Below are 18,019 nucleotides of genomic sequence, written 5' to 3' on the forward strand. Positions count from 1 at the left end.
AGAAGACCTACAGGACAGCGCTGGACCTGCTATTAAAGCTGGAAGAAGCTCCTCTAAAAGGGGCATCCATATGGTTGTGTGTAAGACACTTCGGCTTATGAAGGACCACCAAAGTTTTCAAGCATGGTGGCCAGAAATGTGGGTTCCCAGATTCCTACTCCTCCCTTATAGAAGAGGCACGATTCTCAGAAGTGCTGGGAACTTGCAGTAGGCTCTTCTAAAATCAGCTGAGTGCTTTCTGGGATTCACTATTACAATCTTGGCCCTAGACCTACACTTCTACTCTAGCTCTAGAGAGAAGGCATTGACAGGGTAGTCAAGTCAAATTATGCAGTCTACTGTAACGGAAGAGAAATTACTTCAGCTGAAACCGTAAAGGTAGGAATCAGAGGGAATTTGGAGGGAGCAATCAGAGGATCTATCAAGACAAATTTTGCCTCCTTTGCTCCCTCAGTGGAGGCATTTGGTGGCCTGCTCAGTTTTTGTTTTTTAATTCAGAAAAACCTCATGCAAGCATTTACAAGATCCAAGTACAAAAGATGCTTGATTGCCTTTTTTGCCTGTTCTACAGCCAAGAGTTTATTTTTGAAACAAACATTGCCTTGCAGGGTCTTGGACCCAACCCAGCCTTGAGAAAGCAGAGCACGAAGAAGTGCCGAGCCTGTTTCCGCTGTCCGAGTGGAGAGAAAAAAGATGTGCAAACACTGTAAATAGTGGGAAGCAAATTAGATGGTTAAAAATTCTTTCATGTTTTAATCATCTGGCATGTTAGTGCTGAGAGAGAGGGTATGTCAAATAAGAACACATTCTTTTTAACCTGGCAGCATCCCTTTGACTTAAAACCCACAGAGAACTGTACCTATTGTCTGGATTACCAAAGTGCCCAAAGGCTTTGCACTAGCCCACAGTAAAAAGTCAATCTAATGCAAGCAAAGGGATAGGACATATGAGTAAAAACTGAAACAGGAAAAGGAGGAAGGGAACAAGCAACAAGAACAGAGGTTAGCACAGATCCACTCAGAGGTTAGAACAGATCCAGAAAGAGCATCCAGAATCCAGTGCTGGGAGCAAATACACAACTCTGTGTGGGCTGCTGTGGGTACACAATGCTCCTGTCTGGGCAGCTGGGGGGGTGGGTGGGGAAAAAGAAGGAGCAAACCATCCTCACGGCAAAAAAGATAGCAGCAGCTTAAATAATATTCTTCAACAGACCCCAAATCAACTCTGCCTCTAGGGAGCTGAGCCTCAAAACCAGGGGACTATGCTTGCTGCAGCCTGTGAGCCAAGGTGTGGGGAAAAGTTTGTTTAGAGAGCAGTGTACGAAGAATACGATAGAGAGAGCAGCTCTCTGCAACAGCAAGGTAGATCCTTGGCTTTTACAAATAAGCAAGTACTCAGTGAAGATTGTGAAATGAAATACATCACTCTATATCAGCTCTTGATTTGGCCCATCACTGGGAGGGAAGTAGAGATGATCTGTGGTCTCTGTAGCTGGCACCAGGAGCTAAACTCTGACAATTAAAGGGCGACCAGCCTGTGTCACCTGCACTCTAATGGCAAGGAATCTATTTACGCATGCTCAAACAGGCGCTATCAGTACTGCATCAAGCTAAACAGGCCTTTTCTGGTAATCACGGGCCCCATACTCAACCCCCATGGGACTGTTTGTAACACAGCTCCAGGTCTGCATGGCTGGAGCCTGTGTCTGCTCTCCCGTCTCCTCCCTGGCAGGCTGACTGAAAGCACAGCTGATGTACCACTGACTCCAGCAGCACTCGCCAGTGGAGACGCCAGCCAGCAGACAGCTCAGCTTTACTGTCTGCTCCACCACTGATCTGACCCACCACTACGGCAAGAGGAGCAATTCCTGAGGAGTGCAAAGTCACCCCACATATAGATCAGGCTCGTACCAGGCTGCCAGCTGTAATCAATCAATTTGTTGATGCTGCGTGGTGTGGACAGCTTCCGAGAAAGACTTTTCTTATGGAGGGCAAAAGTCTATTTGTTCTGTCCAATATAGTTTTTAGTTTTAAAGTGTCCTGGATCCACAGATAAAAAAAAAGACCATTGAAAAACACTCCCATCTTCCCGGTCAGAACACCTCAGTGGGATTTTTGAGGGCGTGGATGCCTTCATACACACTTTAACCATTTGCAATTCTCTTTCTATTACCACTTTTGCATCACTGTGCTGCCTGGGGGCAACCAGCACGGATCAAACCCACAGTGCTAGGGCCTGTACAAATGTAACAAAGATCATTGCCCTCCAGAAACCCTCCCATCTGAAACATGAGATGGGGATGAATGCAGAAGATCTGGAAATCCCATGGAAATGAGGCAATGTTTTCCATCATCTCATTCCCTCATTTCACATTTCATTAAGTGCAACAGCCTGTTTGGCTCCACGGTTCCTAAACAAAGTTTCCTCAGCTCAGCACAGAGATGTGCCTGGGAGTCATAGGGCTGTAATGCAAGCTCAGTGCATGCTGCATGCCTGGATATATTACTTTCCTTCCCTGCACTCTCCCCTGCTGAGCCAGGGCCCAGGCTAGTGCTAAGGAACCTATGGTCAGAGTTGCACATTGCGCTCCTGGATTAAACTTCAGCTGCATGTTCCACTCTTCTTGGCTCCCCTCAGGGAGGTCTTAATTAACACAGTAAACCCATTAGCATCATACTCTCAGAAAAACACACTCTCTCAAATATTAACCTGCTTTTTATAAAAGGGAAGTGTAACTTAAAGTTCTCAGCCTTAAATGAAGATGGAAACAGCCAGGCATGCACACATTTGGTATGGCTACTCCTCCACAGCACACTCGTAGGATGCAAGGAGGGATCCCTCTATGGTCCCTGCATATTAAGTACAACATTGCACCCCATGCTCCTGTAGCACTAGGTTCAATCACCAGGCTATTTCTTCTTTAAAATTATATAATATAGACCCTTTGATGAGGTACAGAGTTTATAAAACACCCCCACTTCTCAGGATTGCAGAACTGATCACATTCAAAACTGCTGTTCTCTTGATTTAAACCCATTTCCTCCCCTGAAAGCTGGATTTCAGTGTATTGCATGGAAGGATTAGCTCAGAATTTGGGCTCTGCTTCCTACAGGGGAGCCGGCACAAATGCATGGATGTGAATACCAGAGAGCATTTGCTTTCAATTGCTCTTGCTGGCAAGGAGGACATGCAAATACTTTTGGCCTCTTTTTCTTCCCCTCCCCTCACTCCCCCTCTTCCCTTCCCTTTTCCGGCAGAGTTTGCTGATTAGAAGGGCCAATGCCCCACATATGTTGGAGACAGCCTGGCAAACTCAACCCAGACTTCTAGGGGCACTCAAAATCACTCTGGGAAGCGCAGCGTTTGTGAGAGCTTTGGCCCTTCTTGGAAATGTATGCCATCTGTTTGCAAAGGAGTGTGGGAAAATACATGGCCACTGTCCACAAAATCTGCTTCCCGGGCACAAAAGATAAGCAACCGTGTCCCTTCCACCCCACAGAAGTATAGAGCGGGCTGTTGCCTCTGCTCTCAGGAGCAGTGATATCCCATTAACCCAAGGAAGAGAAAGGCTGTCTTCTCTCAAAGGGCAACAACACAGTGCAGAAATACAGACTGCACTGGAAATCGAGGCGTCTTCACTGGATAGCACTTTACACCGTTGCTGCGTCCCCTTAAACAGCAGAGGCGCAGCCCCCCTCTGAGCATGCTTGGCAAACTGGTGCCTGCCTCCCTCACCCAAGGCAAACTGCCTGCTGCTGCCCCTCCGGAGCCAACCCTGCCAGACTCATGCTACTCAGCCACCCAGGTGCAGATGTTTCYGGGGAAGCAGGTGCACCAGCGTCAACAAGGAGCCGTACAGGCAGTAAGATGTTAAAATAATCATCTAGTTCTTGTAAAAGGGGCTGCAGCCAGAGTTGCTGGGAAAATGCAGACAGTGGCAGAGCTGCTGGAAACCCTTTTTTATTTAGACAAACATCTTCCCCAGCCCATCATTTCATGGAGAGCCCTGGAGGCTGAAATCTCTACCTCTGCAGAGTGGGTGGGTAGTCACAGCATTGTCCGCGAAAAAATACAAAACAACAAAGTCCTAACCACTTCAGTCCAGATGGGAAGCATAATTCCTATGGCAAAACAGTCCAATCCAGAAGAGCATTTACAGAACCAAAGACTACTTAGTCACTTCAAAACCAGCTCCATCAGCCCCTTAATCCCACAACACTGCTGTGTCCCGGCATTGATACGTCAGGATTTCCAAAGACAATTTTCCTGCAGTCCTTGTCGCTGAGTGTCTGTAGATAAGTTAGTCTGCACTGCAACTCCTGCTCCATGCTCAGCTCCATGCTAACAGGTGGAGCTTTCACTGAGGGAGAACTCCTGACTTTTCAATGACAGTAGTGGCCACACAGAGATCACTTTGACCCCAGCAATTACCTTGCAGGCAGAGATATTTTCACCTCTCTCCTGCCAGACAGGAAAGAGCCAGATCCACTACTTACGCTTACACACACAAAGTTCATCTATCAGAGATGTAAAGGTTGCTGTGCTGGATAAACGAAAAGCTACCCATCCCAAAGATAAGACAAACAAAGCTTCATTAACAGGGCTTCCTTTTGGCTTCATTAATATAGGGCCTGGATTTCAAATACCTCAGTTTAGCAGGTTCACAGGTTCCAGAAGAAGAATGGAGCAAAGCAAAAGAAAAAGTTTCAAAGACATATAATGGAATCTCTTGACAATATTTTACCGCATCTCTATGAGGACTTGGCTTGGAGCAGGCAGACTCTAGGAGTAGGGAAAACAAAGAGAAAGGCAGCATCTCCCCCTGTGCACAGGCCAACCAACTTTCTAACCAGGCTGAGGAACCAATGCCATGTCTTATAAGACAGGAAGATACTAGTACAGGAGTATATTCCCCCTCCCCACCCTCATCTATCATGCATTTCACAGACAATTGCAAAACAGGTACGATTATCAAGCCACAACAGGAGGGACTTTAATCCCTGAAGACATCTATTTGCAGATCGCAGACCAGGAGACAAAGAAGATAGCAAGAGAGGGTTGCCCTTCTACTACAGGTCCATAGATAATGGTACAATGGAATTAAGACCAAATGGTTGCTTCTGGAGCCTTTTAACACAAGGTCACTACTTAACACAGCCTAAACAAGCAGCCATGCCAGTGCGCAGCTTTCAGTGCCTAAATCTGAATGGTAGTAGCAACTTCCTTATTGGAAGACTCTGGAGACCATTACTTCTTGGCATGCCTTAAAGGGCAGCTCAACTCTGCTTGTTCCATGTGTAACCCACCCTTTTATGGTGGGTTATTTCAAACATTTCAACTTTGTTCAACTATACCCAACCCGCAGCCATCCAGGGTAATACTCTGACCAACTCCATTTTTTTCAGGAAGACATCATCTCTTAGCCCCTGTTGCAGTCAGATGGCCAACTATTAGCCAATGCATCCTCTAAAATACTGTTTTCTGCCTGTGCTACACTTGATTCTCTAAGATAGAGGTGGGCCTCCATCACCACTGTAGTCACTCTTCTTCGTCTCATCACTAAGATGGAATTGTCCTGAGATTTAGCTCAAACAACTCCATGGACCATACGAGCCGCCCCAAGCCATTGCAGCTTTTCTAGGTGCCAAATGCATTCAGCTACTTCACAGCAGGCTGGATGGCTTGGACTGCAGACAGAAGAATATAGGAACATCTTTCTTGAGAAGCAGCTACAGTGTCCAGGGTGCCTGAACGTTGCTCTTATGGCTCATAACTTGCTCAGTTCTACAGCTCTATCTCCACAAGAGCCCAGGAAAAGGGGGAAAGGTTGTGCACTAAGATTCACCTCAGGATCCTGAACTGCTGCGTATCAGTCAGCTGATGTCTTGTTTCTACACTGCTAGAGACTGGTCTCTACAGACTAGGAAGAAACAACGCTGTTACAGAGGAGGAAAAATCCCCCCATCACCTTAGGCATGAACTGGCATCTATACATCAAAAGTGGGATGAAGAAAGGCAAATTTCTCAACAAAGGACATGCCCCAACAAAGCAAGGCACATTCATACGTGTGTGTGTTATAAATATTAGAAGGGTATAATTTATGTACTGTTTCCCATGAGGCTCTTGGCTGCAGTGTTGCCAGCTACAGCATCAGAGCCCTGCCGAGCTCAGATGTTTGTGAACACCCACCCCACCCCAGCTGCTCCCATTTCCATGACCTCGTCCCTCCTCCCTCCGCCACCCGCTCAACCCCAGCAGCCGGAGCCGGACTGTCTTTCCAGGAAGCCCAAATCGAAGTAGCAGGCTCACCACAGACTCCCTGCTGGCCACGCCAAAGGTAGCTTTCTGACGCCTGCTGGCGATGTAGGCAGAATTTTCCTGCAGTTTCTCCAGGAGCTGCCGGATAGGCTTGCAGTAGTTGGCAATCTTGCATTCCTTCAGGAAAGATTTTAGCTAGGAGGGGGAAAAGGAGAAGAAGAATGAAAGCAATGTAATAGTTTCCATAAACAGATCCCATCAGCAAAAAACATCTCCCACCCCCAGTGACAGGCAGCATGGGGCGCCTTTTCCCTTCAATTCATTCTATAGTCCAATGTATCACCCATATTCAACCATGGGGGTCCTGCCACCCTGGGCTGAAAGGATGCAAAGAGATACAGTGACAGACCAGATGTTTGTATGCAGTCCAGCTCAGCAGCCTTACTTAAAAACAGCTTTTTCAACCAATTTAAGTGTACTTCTTTCTGAAAGGATATCTCGGTGGAGTTTAAGCAGCCATCAGGAAGAAGTCTATCTTCTTCAGGGCCTCAGCTCCCAGCTGCCATTGTATTTCAAATACTAGTGAGGGACTATGGAATAGATATACTGAGATCAGGAATAACAGTGGATATCTGTGGATGTTAGTCAGCCAAAAGCACAGGGAAGCCAAGATTATAACGGGAAAAGGTGTCTGTGGGTTAAAATTATAGAACGCTGGTGGATATTGAGGCGGGAATACCAAATAGATGGGGCTGTGCATTGACACTGAAGGCTGGGATTGAAGTAGAGATTGAGAAGAGACTGAGACTGGCACAGAGTGGGGGAGTCTGTGGACTGGAACTAAGGGTCTTTGGTAAGGCTCTGTAGGAGAGCTTGGGGCTGTTACAGCAGCAGAGCTGTGGGTCAGGACAGATAGCCATCTGCAGAGTCATATGGGGTGAAGTTTGCTTAACGTCTGACCGTACCAACCCCAACTCCAACTGGCAACTCTCATTTTTCAGGAGCACAAACCCACACACCCACCACAGAAAAATCTACAAAATAACTCTCTTCTGTGGACAACTCGCACAGCATGTGCCTAGATAATTCTTTCTTTTAGACCCAAGGCCTTACAGGGAACCCTCAGGGTAACAGCTAGCCTGACAGGAAACCACAAACCCTACTATTGCCCGACAGGGTAAGGGCCATCCTACTCACAGAGAATCTGCCCCTGCCCTGTCTCTAAGCAGGAAACACGCTTCACTTCTCCCAAACAATGAAGTTATTTCATTGCAAACAGAGCAGGTTTTTTTTTTTAAATCTCAACAGCCTTGTCCTCAAGCAAACCCCTCTTCTCCCCACTAAAAAAGATCTCCCCTTCCAATGCAAACTACCCTCCAACACCACTGCACTGCTCTGACACCTCCAAACCAAAAGCTGAGGCWGCAGCAGATACCCTTGCTGACAAAAAAAGAGATGGGAGTGCACAGGTTGACCCATGGCTTGAATTCCAGTTCAGTCTCTACTAACAGTTTTCACTGGCCTCAAGACAACTTTCTGGAAAGCTCTCCACCTTCTGCAGGGCAGGCTCTTTGCTGGAGCTATGTATACACTACACTGGCACTTGCTTTAGAGAAATAAACCTAACAGGGCAAAAGAAAATGGTTAACCACAATGGAGCCTTCACCTCAACTGGGACCTGCTGATGCTATCATGATACAGGTAATGGGTTTCTAGACAGCAAATTCAGTACTGTTTTCTCTCTTTATGACTTTATGACGTTCCAGTTCAGAAGAGAGAGCTGGGAGAAGGAGAAGGATGTCTCCCTCCTGTCGGGCCTGCATGTTGACTTGATCTTACACGCCAAGCGGATAGGTATTAAATGTTAATCAAGAGGTGACAGTCACAGCTGGCCTCTCTCTGTCAGGGCACTGATCTCCTGATGGGTATACTGCTGCGAGAACTGCTGCTTGCTACACATACGGAGAACGTCTCCCATTACCTAGCAGCAGGGGCTTCTCCCTGTCCTTTATCCCCAGGATAGCTCCAGCCACCATCATTCACCCAACTCAGAAAAATGGAGATAAAATAAACAACTTTCCCCTATTTCACAAAGCAAACAGCCTATCGAACAAGTAAAAACAAACCATCAGCAAAACTATTCTTCTGCTAGTCAAATCTGTCCCATCCTCATCCCCCTCCCCTTTTCTAAAATATTTATTTTTTTATAGGTGCTGCATATTTATTTCCACTGAGGGATGTATTTGTCATTCAATTTATCTTGCTTAATCCCCACAGCTGCAGTCCCAGATCCATTTCATCCRCTGCCACATACATTATCATTTTTCTTTCATTGCAGAAGTGTCACCAGAAATCCTGCAAAATCTCAGGCTCTATCTGTGCAGTTTGGTGCTGTGYGTTCACTCTCATAGCCGTATGCTTCGTCTCTTCCTTCCCCCTCCTTCCTCCCTGCAATCGCTCACAGTCCTGCTGCTATCTGCCACGGATATTAACAAGAGGTAATGAGATCTCAGCCCTGTGTTAAGAGGCAAGGAACAACCAAGAAGCCAAAAGAAGATAGATGAGAGAAAGAGAAAGGGACTTTGTGTGTGTGTTTCTCCACTCTGCCAAATACGACAACCATACCTTTCCAGAATAAAACCAATCAGAACCTGTGTGTGYGCGTGTGTGTGTGTGCGTGTGTGTGGTCAAGATCCAGTGCCAGTTCCTACAACTCTGTGATTAGTGGGATTGATTCTGTTGACCTGCCAGCCTTAAACACCAATGGTTTATACCAGCAGAGACCACAGCAAAAGCCCAGCTCCTCTTACTGTAAATGACGCAGGGAGCTATAAATGATCTGAAGCAGCTGGGCTTGTGTGTTCCAGGGAACCTAAATCAACCCCAATCCTCCACTCACAAAAAGCAGAGGGAATATTCAACTCAGAGCAGAGAGGGACCAGCAACAGGAGTGGCTGCTGGCTGGAAACACCAGCACCTCCTGCCCTTCTGCCTAGCTGCAAGCCATGCCTAGATGGTGCCATCCCCTGCCTATATCCAGCAGTACCTCTCCCTTATCTATGCTTGCCAAGTTTTCCCCTTTAACCTTCCACCTCTGCTCTGTGATGCCAATTAGGACTTCGGAGAGGGAAGAAACAGTCTCCTCTAAGCATTCAGACGCATGAGTTTGCACTCTGAGCTCCTTAGCAGCCTGCGGAGGCAGTTGCTGCTCAGGGGTCGTCCCAGACGGCTGGGCAGAACAGAAGCCTTTGAACCGGCTCCCTCCCCTACTGGCTCTGCTTTCCTTTGATCTGCCCTGGTGCTTCCTGCCTTCCAGGCAAGGAGATTTTAAAGTTCAGTTTGAAGTCAGTTCAGCCTAGCTTCTCCCAAAGCCGCTGACCAGAAGATGAGGAAAGTACCCCTYGCCAGCTGGAATCCAGCCCTTACAACAAGGCACTGAGAGAAGTGTGAGCTCATCGGGAGGGGAAGAATCAGGACAGATGGATTTTTATAGTTCACTGGAATCATTCCAGGGGAAAAGCCTTCCCCCACACACTTTCCCGAAGACTCTGAGATTTTGGGAAGCTAACCTCAGCACCCTGGCCCAGCAGACGCCACGAGGCTGTGGTTAGTGGCAGCCAAATAGCAACCTGATAGCATTAATTCTCTGCAGAAAYACAGGCTGGTCCCAGGGTGTGTTTGGAAGCCACAGGGAGCTTGGTGCCAGAGGGCCGTTAGACGTGTTTCATTCCAGCTAGAACATCGGCTCCGACAGCTTCGATGCTCTCAACAGCTGCTGGCTGAGAGGAAAAGGCTTTGTTCACTACCAATAAGTGAGAAGCACGCAAAACGAGAGCAAGCACAGGAGCTGCTCGCCTAGCACAGAAAGTGCCTGTCAGCTCACATTAGCCAAGGCAGCCTAGTGCCAGCTAGGCAACGGCCTGTGCCAGGCTGCAGGGACCCAGCCAAGAGTCATGCGCCTGACAGATGCCAGCCTACAACAGTAGGCAGGAATAAGCAGATTTGCCTCCCAAGAAGCCTGTGGGCCCCAACCAAGACATTGACTCCCATGTCAACCAGAGGCATCAYAGCAACAAGGTATGCAGGCACACAGGCTAATGGCATCAAAGCAAAGCAGGGGTGCGTGTGCCTAAGCAGGATACAGCAGCAACCCTTTGCCAAACTTGTATGACACCTGCCACTCATGAGTTAAAAATAGAGAGGACTGGGAGGAAAGAAGGGAACAAGTTCCAACATGTTTGCACTGAGCAATCTCACTGCTCAAACTAGAGAGGTCACGGCCCATTCAAAACTGAAGCCACCCAGCTAACAAGATATTAGGGAAGGATTACATACTATACACCCAGATGCATAGCACTGACTATTAGACAGTGCTGTTGTGTACAATGAAGTATGCAAACATGACAGCAGCTAGGAAGAACACCCTGCACAAAGGAATGCCAGGGGAGAGGGAAAGGGTACTACTTCACAGCACGGCTGTTAGGTGCAGTAAGGAGGAAGGACAGAGACAGGAACTCTGCTGTTTTGTGTGGAAGGACTTAAGGAAAGTGCCCCAGTTGATGGAGATACCGTGAACGCAGGGAAGATTGCCATCTTGTGGAGATCATGTGAGAGAGGCCATAAAGTAAGGAAAAGCACAGGTACTACTCAGAGACAACGCAACAATTTGGACAGCTCTAAATTGCCAAGAGCCCATCCACATTCACTAGTTGCAAATGCATCTCTGTAGCAGCTAAGCAGCCCTTTGCCCCACTTTGTCTCCCAAGAGAGTAGCTAACTCTACAGACACTTCATCCTCTACCAGGCGTGATTCCTCTGCTTCTTCCCAAGAATACCCCAAAATGCAAAGAAAAAACATGATTAGGAAAAGGCAGATGGTCCTCCCCTCACACTATAAGGACCATCTAGAGTTCACTGTTAATTTAAGTGGCCTTATCCCACTCTGCCCTCATTCATGGCATGCCCAAGAGGTGTCTTACACCTTACCTGAATAACAGTAGGGAGAACCAACTCCGGGAATCCAATGCTGTAGGCTTGGCAATGGAGATATTCAAGTATCAGGTCATACAACTGTTCAATGAGTCCATCCTGAGTAGAGGAAGAAGAAATAAAGGTATCAGGAATTAAATCTTTCACCTTCCAGGTTGGGAAACAAGTCTCCAACCTTATGGAACAGAATCACAAAAAACATCACTAAGGCAACTCTGCTGTTCATGGAGAAGCTGCACTTCCGAGGGTGCGCACTGGTGGCAGCTAGGATTCCACTTACTCGGAAGGCCTTCTCCTGCAGGTTGGCATTAGACAGCTTCAAGATCACTGCAAAGTTTATAGGCTTAGCACTCATACGTCCTGGCTTCTTGTTGAAATCCACTTGATGGAAAATCTGCAACAGAAGAAATTGAGTCTAAAGATGATCACACCACAAAACAGAACAGATGCCAAGTGACTCAACGAAGACCATGCAGTTGGTAGCAAAGCTAAGAGGATAACCCAGAAACCCTGATTCCTGTTTGCCTGTTCTGATCACTATTYCACAGCCTTTCTTAATGCCCTATCAGGGGACAGTTAAGGAGTAAACAAAAAGCACACTTGAAGCTTTGGAGATCTGAGGGCAAAAGATGCTATCTAAGTGTGAGGCAAAAGAAAAACAACATAAACAACAGCATGAGAAACTGAAGATTTGTTCCTCAGCAGACCCACACTTCTAACAGTCAGAAAGACTGTACTACAAGCTTGAGCATATTTTGGAGCTGTCCCTTAAGATGAGATGCTTTTCCATGGCAAGACCAAGTGTTGCTTACACCAAATCCATTATCCTTTTATTGTCAATGAAAGAACTGTCTGAATTCTCCTAGGCAGTAGAGAGACCAGTAAGTCCTTTGGACAAACATCCCTTGCCAAGCAAGGTTTCTGTTCAAATGCATTTCCCCCTGGAGTCCCTTGTATCAGTTACACCTGAGCAGGCTTTGAATAAGCACGTATTATTCTCCATGGACACATTTCATTTTATAGCAAGGGATATGGGAAAAACTGGCCCCTTTCCAGAGTCTGAGAAGAGGCCATGCACACCACTCATCAAAATGAACATCAGGCACATACAAGCTCTGGGGTGCAGCTGGATACCCAATACACGGTATATAATGTCAAATGGCAGACCTGCAGTTTTGCTTTCGTGTTTTTCTAGAGCTTGTTTCATGATAACAGTGGCGAGAGTAGCATTTCTGAAATGGAAGGTACAAAGCTTACGTAGTACAAAAAAGAAGAGAGAAAAAGCAAGTTTGTATATAGGCGTGTGGCTGACTCTCCAGGGTGACATCCCAAACCTGGTTTTAATTAAGAAGTGCCATTACTGCCTTAAAACTTTACACACTGTAATCAAGGCTCCTTCCTTTTTGTGAGGAGTTTCCCAGCTTTACTTGGTGAAGGATAGCATGAATCAATGAGAACTTTCATTCTTCACTTCCTAGAAAGGCTGYGCTCAGCACAAAGGAAAGTTATCTTCAGCTGAAATCAGCTACTGCCAGAACCCGTCTCAAGTCCCTACTGCCCTGGGCAGACATCTCRCAAGAGGGTACACTATACCAATAGCTTTGTATGCTGTGCTTCTCTGTTCCCCTGGAGCCATGTGACACAAGAYAGAGCAGAAAACTTCTGGAGTGAGCAGCAGTGCAAATGTGCCCTTTACCAGTCTGGTAGGGGCACAACTCAGGAGTAAGAGGATAGAGAACTGCAAATACCACTGGGCCCACAGCAGATTCCCAGAGATCCCTATCAATTAGTTAACAAGTGGCAATCAAGGGAGGCATCCACTAGCAATTGGATCTCATTTAAAAAAAAAAAAACAACAAAAAAACCCCAACCAACAAATGGTAATCATTTGCGTAGAAGATGACAACCTTTGAGGGGGGCCAACAAAAACATACTCCAGCTGCCCATGTTTTCGAGCAGCCCAAGAACAATCTAGAGTTCCTCCCCCCTACCTCAAACACACTCAGCCTCTAGAATCCTCAGCCCTTTTACAACTCAAGCCTGTACAGGAAACATTTTCCATTCACTCTGTGCAACACCAATATATTTGACAGCAGACCCCAACCAGCCCAACAACATGGGAATGCAGCACACTGATTGCTAGAGGGTGAGGTGGGGGCAAAGAAGGTCTTTCAGGTCACATGGATGCCCCCAGGCCAGAAAAGCACAGAGACGACTATTGATTTTTTTGCATTTTATTTGTCAGCCCAGGTTATTTGGAAGGGAGGGACGAGCTTGGTGGCTTGTGAAAACAAAGAGCCCTAGCTAGCCTAGGGAATTGATGCKATAAACCTCGTTATGCACAGTTATTTCTTTGGCCAAAACAGCAGTATTGATCCCCAAGGCCAGATGCATTAAAGCAAATGGTGTCAGGCTCTGTGGGATCCTAACACACCACTAGGCAAGCAGGGAAATGCAATCAGAGGTCTCAAAACCTTCCTCCCAGGAGGTGCTAGGAAGGCTGTCAAGGCATGTGGGATAGAAGAAAAGTGTGTTTCCCATCCCAATCCTGAGAAGAAGGGATGAGCTAATAGCCAGGCTGAAGGAGAGGATGACTGACATCTAGGGATCCTGTGGCAGGCTGGAAAGGCAAAAAATGAAGGACTAGAGGGCCAGAAATAGTCACAAGCCACCAGTCTGGCTTGAGTGATAACCACTAGCAGACAGAGGAAAGGACAGGGCAACACAGGTAGGAAGGAGGTGGGTTTTTTGGCAATTTCTAGTTCACAGTCATTAACTTTTACATTGCAAGTTGGAAGGGTGTACAGTTTGCACTGCCAGGAGAACAAAACACCAAGTCTGCACCCAGGGCACTCCCACTATATTGCCCCATCCCACCCACATTCCTCTCAGGCTTCAGCAAAAGGCTTCTACCTRGGTCATCCCACAGCTAGCTGTCCCAGGCCAACTGACAGCAGGGCTGCAGTTCTCCCTCTTGCCTCTCAGTCGTCCTCCCACTTTGCTAAGGGAAGGGCTGAGACAGCCCCGCTAAGCTGCTCATGAAAAGTCCAGTTATTGTCAAGTTCAGACAAGCTACTCAAGTTTTTGCAGTAGCTGACTTGGATCACTCGATCACTGAACAGTTGAGGTCGGAMGGGACCTCTGGAGGTCATCTAGTACAACCCCCTTCTCAACCAGAACAGGTTGCTCAGGGTCAAATCCAGTCAGATTTTGATATCTGCAAGGATGGAGACTCCACCCTTGCCCCCCCCACCCACACCAAAAAGCAGAGTCCAAGAGGAGACACCACTGGATGGCAACACTGACTGGGCAGCCTTCGTATCAAATGGAGCACATCTCAGGCTGGGTAATGAAGGCTTCAAACTCCCCCAAAACTAACTCCTGCCAAGTACCAACAAACTGACCAGATTCCTCAGTCTTACGATGGTTTGGATAGTGGGCTTAAAGTGATTTTGTTTCATAACACAGGGTGACAGGGAACTAAATGTCTATTGAGTAAGTCACTGCTGAATTTGTGAACTGGTAAAAATAAGCTCATAGTTAAAGCACTGAGCTGGGCACCAGGAGGCTTCCCCMGCTAGCACTGCCACAGACTCCTTGGCACTTTGGGCAGGTCACTTCCCCTCTACATGCTAAAGCTTCCTGCTATCCCATCTGCACAGTGGCAGTAACATCTCCYGCCCAAAGACAGTTTGTGGCAAGACATATACTATGAGTTGTATGGATATTCAGATAYATCTGTAACAGAGGAGGATGGAGGTGGGAAGAGATGGAGGGGCAAAGAGAGTAGCTCCTGTATGTTCCTGGAAACTCCACAGAGAATATATTTGATGGATTCCTTGCAGAGGAGGAAGGCTGGCAGCTGCTGGGAGATTAGAGAGTTCGACTCCATCCCAGTCACCTTGGGTTATAAAAGTTAAAGCAATGTAATTGTTAAAGTAATGTGAAAGAATAAGCAAACAGAACAACACACATGCACACATTCACCCTCCACCATCTCTCTGTTGTCACCACCTGGAAAAGCTAAGCCAAGCAGCACCTCACAAACACACAYGGCAGAATCGGATGTGGTTGGGGGCTTACGGAAGCTGGGAGAAAGCTCAGTGTGCGGTGCAGTAACATCTGGCTGGGGCCTGAAACACAGATTACAGCCAAAGTGTCAGGGGTCAGAATGCAAAAAGGGGGAGAAGGCTCTGAAGGGAAAAGGCTTTATCTCTCAGAGCATTAAAAAAAAAAAAAAAAAGAAGCATAGAAACCACTCTCCTTCCAACCAAGTCCCACTGCCTCACAAAATGGAAAGGAGATGCTTCTATCACTAAATCTGGTTGGCAGAATTTCAAATATGAACGAACAAGAGGAAGGAAGCAGGCAAAGGCAGAGCCACACAGGCCAGGGCCAGGGAGCAGTGGCGGGCAGCCGGGGGGCAGGCAGGAGGAGATTTATAAACATCGCTGGCTTCCACAGATTCAGAGGATGTGGTTTGCGAAGGACGTTTACAACAACATAAAACCGCAAAAGCCTTTCCTTCAACAGAACCTGATTAGGAATGAGCCTGGCTGGCTCAAGTCGTTTATTACAGCAGTCTCCCTCACTCCTCCCCTCCTAACATCCAGCCTCATGCTGATCCACTGTAGATTTTACATTCCTCCTCCTGTCCTGCTCCCCATGATAGCACTGCTCTCTGGTGAAATCTGGCTGCACCACCTCACAGCAGCAAGGCTAGAAAGAGCTATGTGGAAAGATATGCTAGGAGTCCGATATGTAAGAAAGCTGGATGGTCTGTTAGCATCACTGTAAGGGAAGATGCAAGGCATCAGTCTTGCGCAAGACACTGAATTTTGTCAGGTTGCACTCGCAGGGATCTTTTTCCTAAATGAATTCTTAATTCTAGAAGGGCCTTTTGCTTCCACTTCCCTTTGCCTGCAGTTGTTAGAAACTTTTTTCCCCTCTTGTTAATATATGAACACACTAACAGCATCAAGTTATGACAGCTTGGGGAGTTACAGCAACCAGCTGAGCATTCGAGTCTTCTTTGGCAAATCCTTTGCCTACTCCAGGTGCCAAAAGCATTAGCCAAACCACCTTTCTCAAGGTTTGTCCTAATGCAGTCTGTATTATAGGCAGAGCAGGCTGACAGAGCACCTCTACGCAGCACTGGCAGCTGAGCTGTACCTCGTTAAGCTGCCACCTCACATCTGTATACTGGCATTTCAATTCTTTTGGCCAGTGTGGGCTTTGCTGCTCTGGTTCTGCATTCGCATGAAGCATTCAGTGTTGCCACATTGGTTAATCATCCAGTACCTGCATTCACCAGCTTGTAAGACATAGGAAGGTAACAGAGCTCTGTGCATCAGAATCAATACGATCAGGACCTACTATCACTAAGTGAGAGGCCTTGCTATGTCAAGACTCATGCTAACACATGATTATGCTCATAAACAGCTCAAAAAAGGTTAAGCACATACTGCAAACATGAGTTGTGTTGTGGTTGGTTATAAGCACATTGTTTGGAAGTGCAATGGAACAGCTATACACCACCTATTGATCTGCCAGAGTATATAACGATTCATCCCTAATTAAAATACCTATTCATTACGTATAAACTACTAATAAACATACTCTTAACACAAAAATGCAATTGATTTAATACTAAATTCCTGGCATTTAAACCCCAATTTTCCCCACAAGTCAGGGATGGGACAAGGGTGAGCTCTAAATTCAAGTTATTCTACTTTATTTCCACACTCCATGTTTTGAGGAATCCAAAAGCTCAGACTCATTTTGTAAAATGAACCTATTTCCACACGTGATGCTAAAAAGCATGAAGCCTCAGACTCCATCTGCTGCAAAATAACATAGCATACTGGAAGGGCAAAGAGATGTGTGTTTGTCCCAGACCAGACAATAATGGAAATGCATAAGAAAAATATGAAAAACTCTACCCAAAAGCTCCAGCTCCTTTCAGGCTCACTCTAAGCACTGTAAATATGAAGGTTGGAAGGGGAGAGACAGTGAAGGGAAAAATAACCCTGACTATTTAAGGGTGAAACAGCATTCATTTTCAACAGTTGTATTCTCTTGGAATGAACGTCTTCCTCTTCCCAGCAAGATCTTCACCTTCATTTAGGCGATCTTGAGACTGCCAGAGTTCTAGAAATGCCTTTTTTGTACTCAGCTATCTCAGATACTCTTACCTCCCAGGCCAGTAAAAGTTAATCCTATTTACTAACCACACAATACATTCTGTCTCATGGTGTTTGCCAGGGATTTTAAGAGAGCTGAGCAAAGCATGCAACCTTGGGAGCTCTTGGTCCCAAGCATGATGCCAGGCATCAGCTGTTGCTAGATCAATAGGCACTGACTAACCTCCAGGATAAATGGTAAGACTGGGATGAAGGTCCGGGTGTTTTCAGACAACAGTGTAAGTGCACGGATGCAGTGCATGCGCAGAGGGTAGAAACGAGTCGTGGGTACCAGCCTAGAGAGGAAACAGAGGAAAGGATATTAGACAAAGTTGATAAAGAAACCAAATCTACAGCCTTCAGTGATACTTCAGAGCCCTTCTTGTTCTCTTTACAAAACACAGACAGCTTTAGCATTGCACAGCAGACTATTTGAGCTGCTCGAGCTATCCCATAGTGGGAAACAGAATTTGCACACATTAAAGGTATAACACTAACACCAGGTTTTCAGCTTCTGCAGCTAGTTGTACAGACTTCTTCAGTCTCCTCTGGCCTTGGTCTCTAATTGCACATGCTCCTCTTACACCCT

The 18,019-nt window shown here is 46.6% G+C and overlaps 1 protein-coding gene across 6 annotated transcripts in view; it reads right to left on the reverse strand.

Moving 5' to 3' along the window:
* The window catches only part of NOC2L (NOC2 like nucleolar associated transcriptional repressor), a 60,051-nt gene that overhangs the window by 23,338 nt on the left and 18,694 nt on the right, over positions 1–18,019 (reverse strand). For all 6 annotated transcript variants that reach the window (XR_003254855.1, XR_003254854.1, XR_003254853.1 and 3 more), the window contains exons 11-14: positions 17,615–17,726; positions 11,529–11,642; positions 11,246–11,347; positions 6,311–6,454 (exon numbers count right to left, since the gene is read on the reverse strand). Coding sequence is in view for 2 of the 6 variants with exons in the window: in XM_026074002.1 (XP_025929787.1) it covers positions 6,311–6,454; positions 11,246–11,347; positions 11,529–11,642; positions 17,615–17,726 (472 nt within the window). In the remaining 4 variants the exon portion in view is untranslated. The remainder of the gene's footprint in view (positions 1–6,310; positions 6,455–11,245; positions 11,348–11,528; positions 11,643–17,614; positions 17,727–18,019) is intronic.

Source organism: Apteryx rowi, unplaced genomic scaffold, assembly GCF_003343035.1.
Source record: "Apteryx rowi isolate R43461 unplaced genomic scaffold, aptRow1 scaffold_38, whole genome shotgun sequence".
Lineage (NCBI taxonomy): Eukaryota > Metazoa > Chordata > Aves > Apterygiformes > Apterygidae > Apteryx > Apteryx rowi.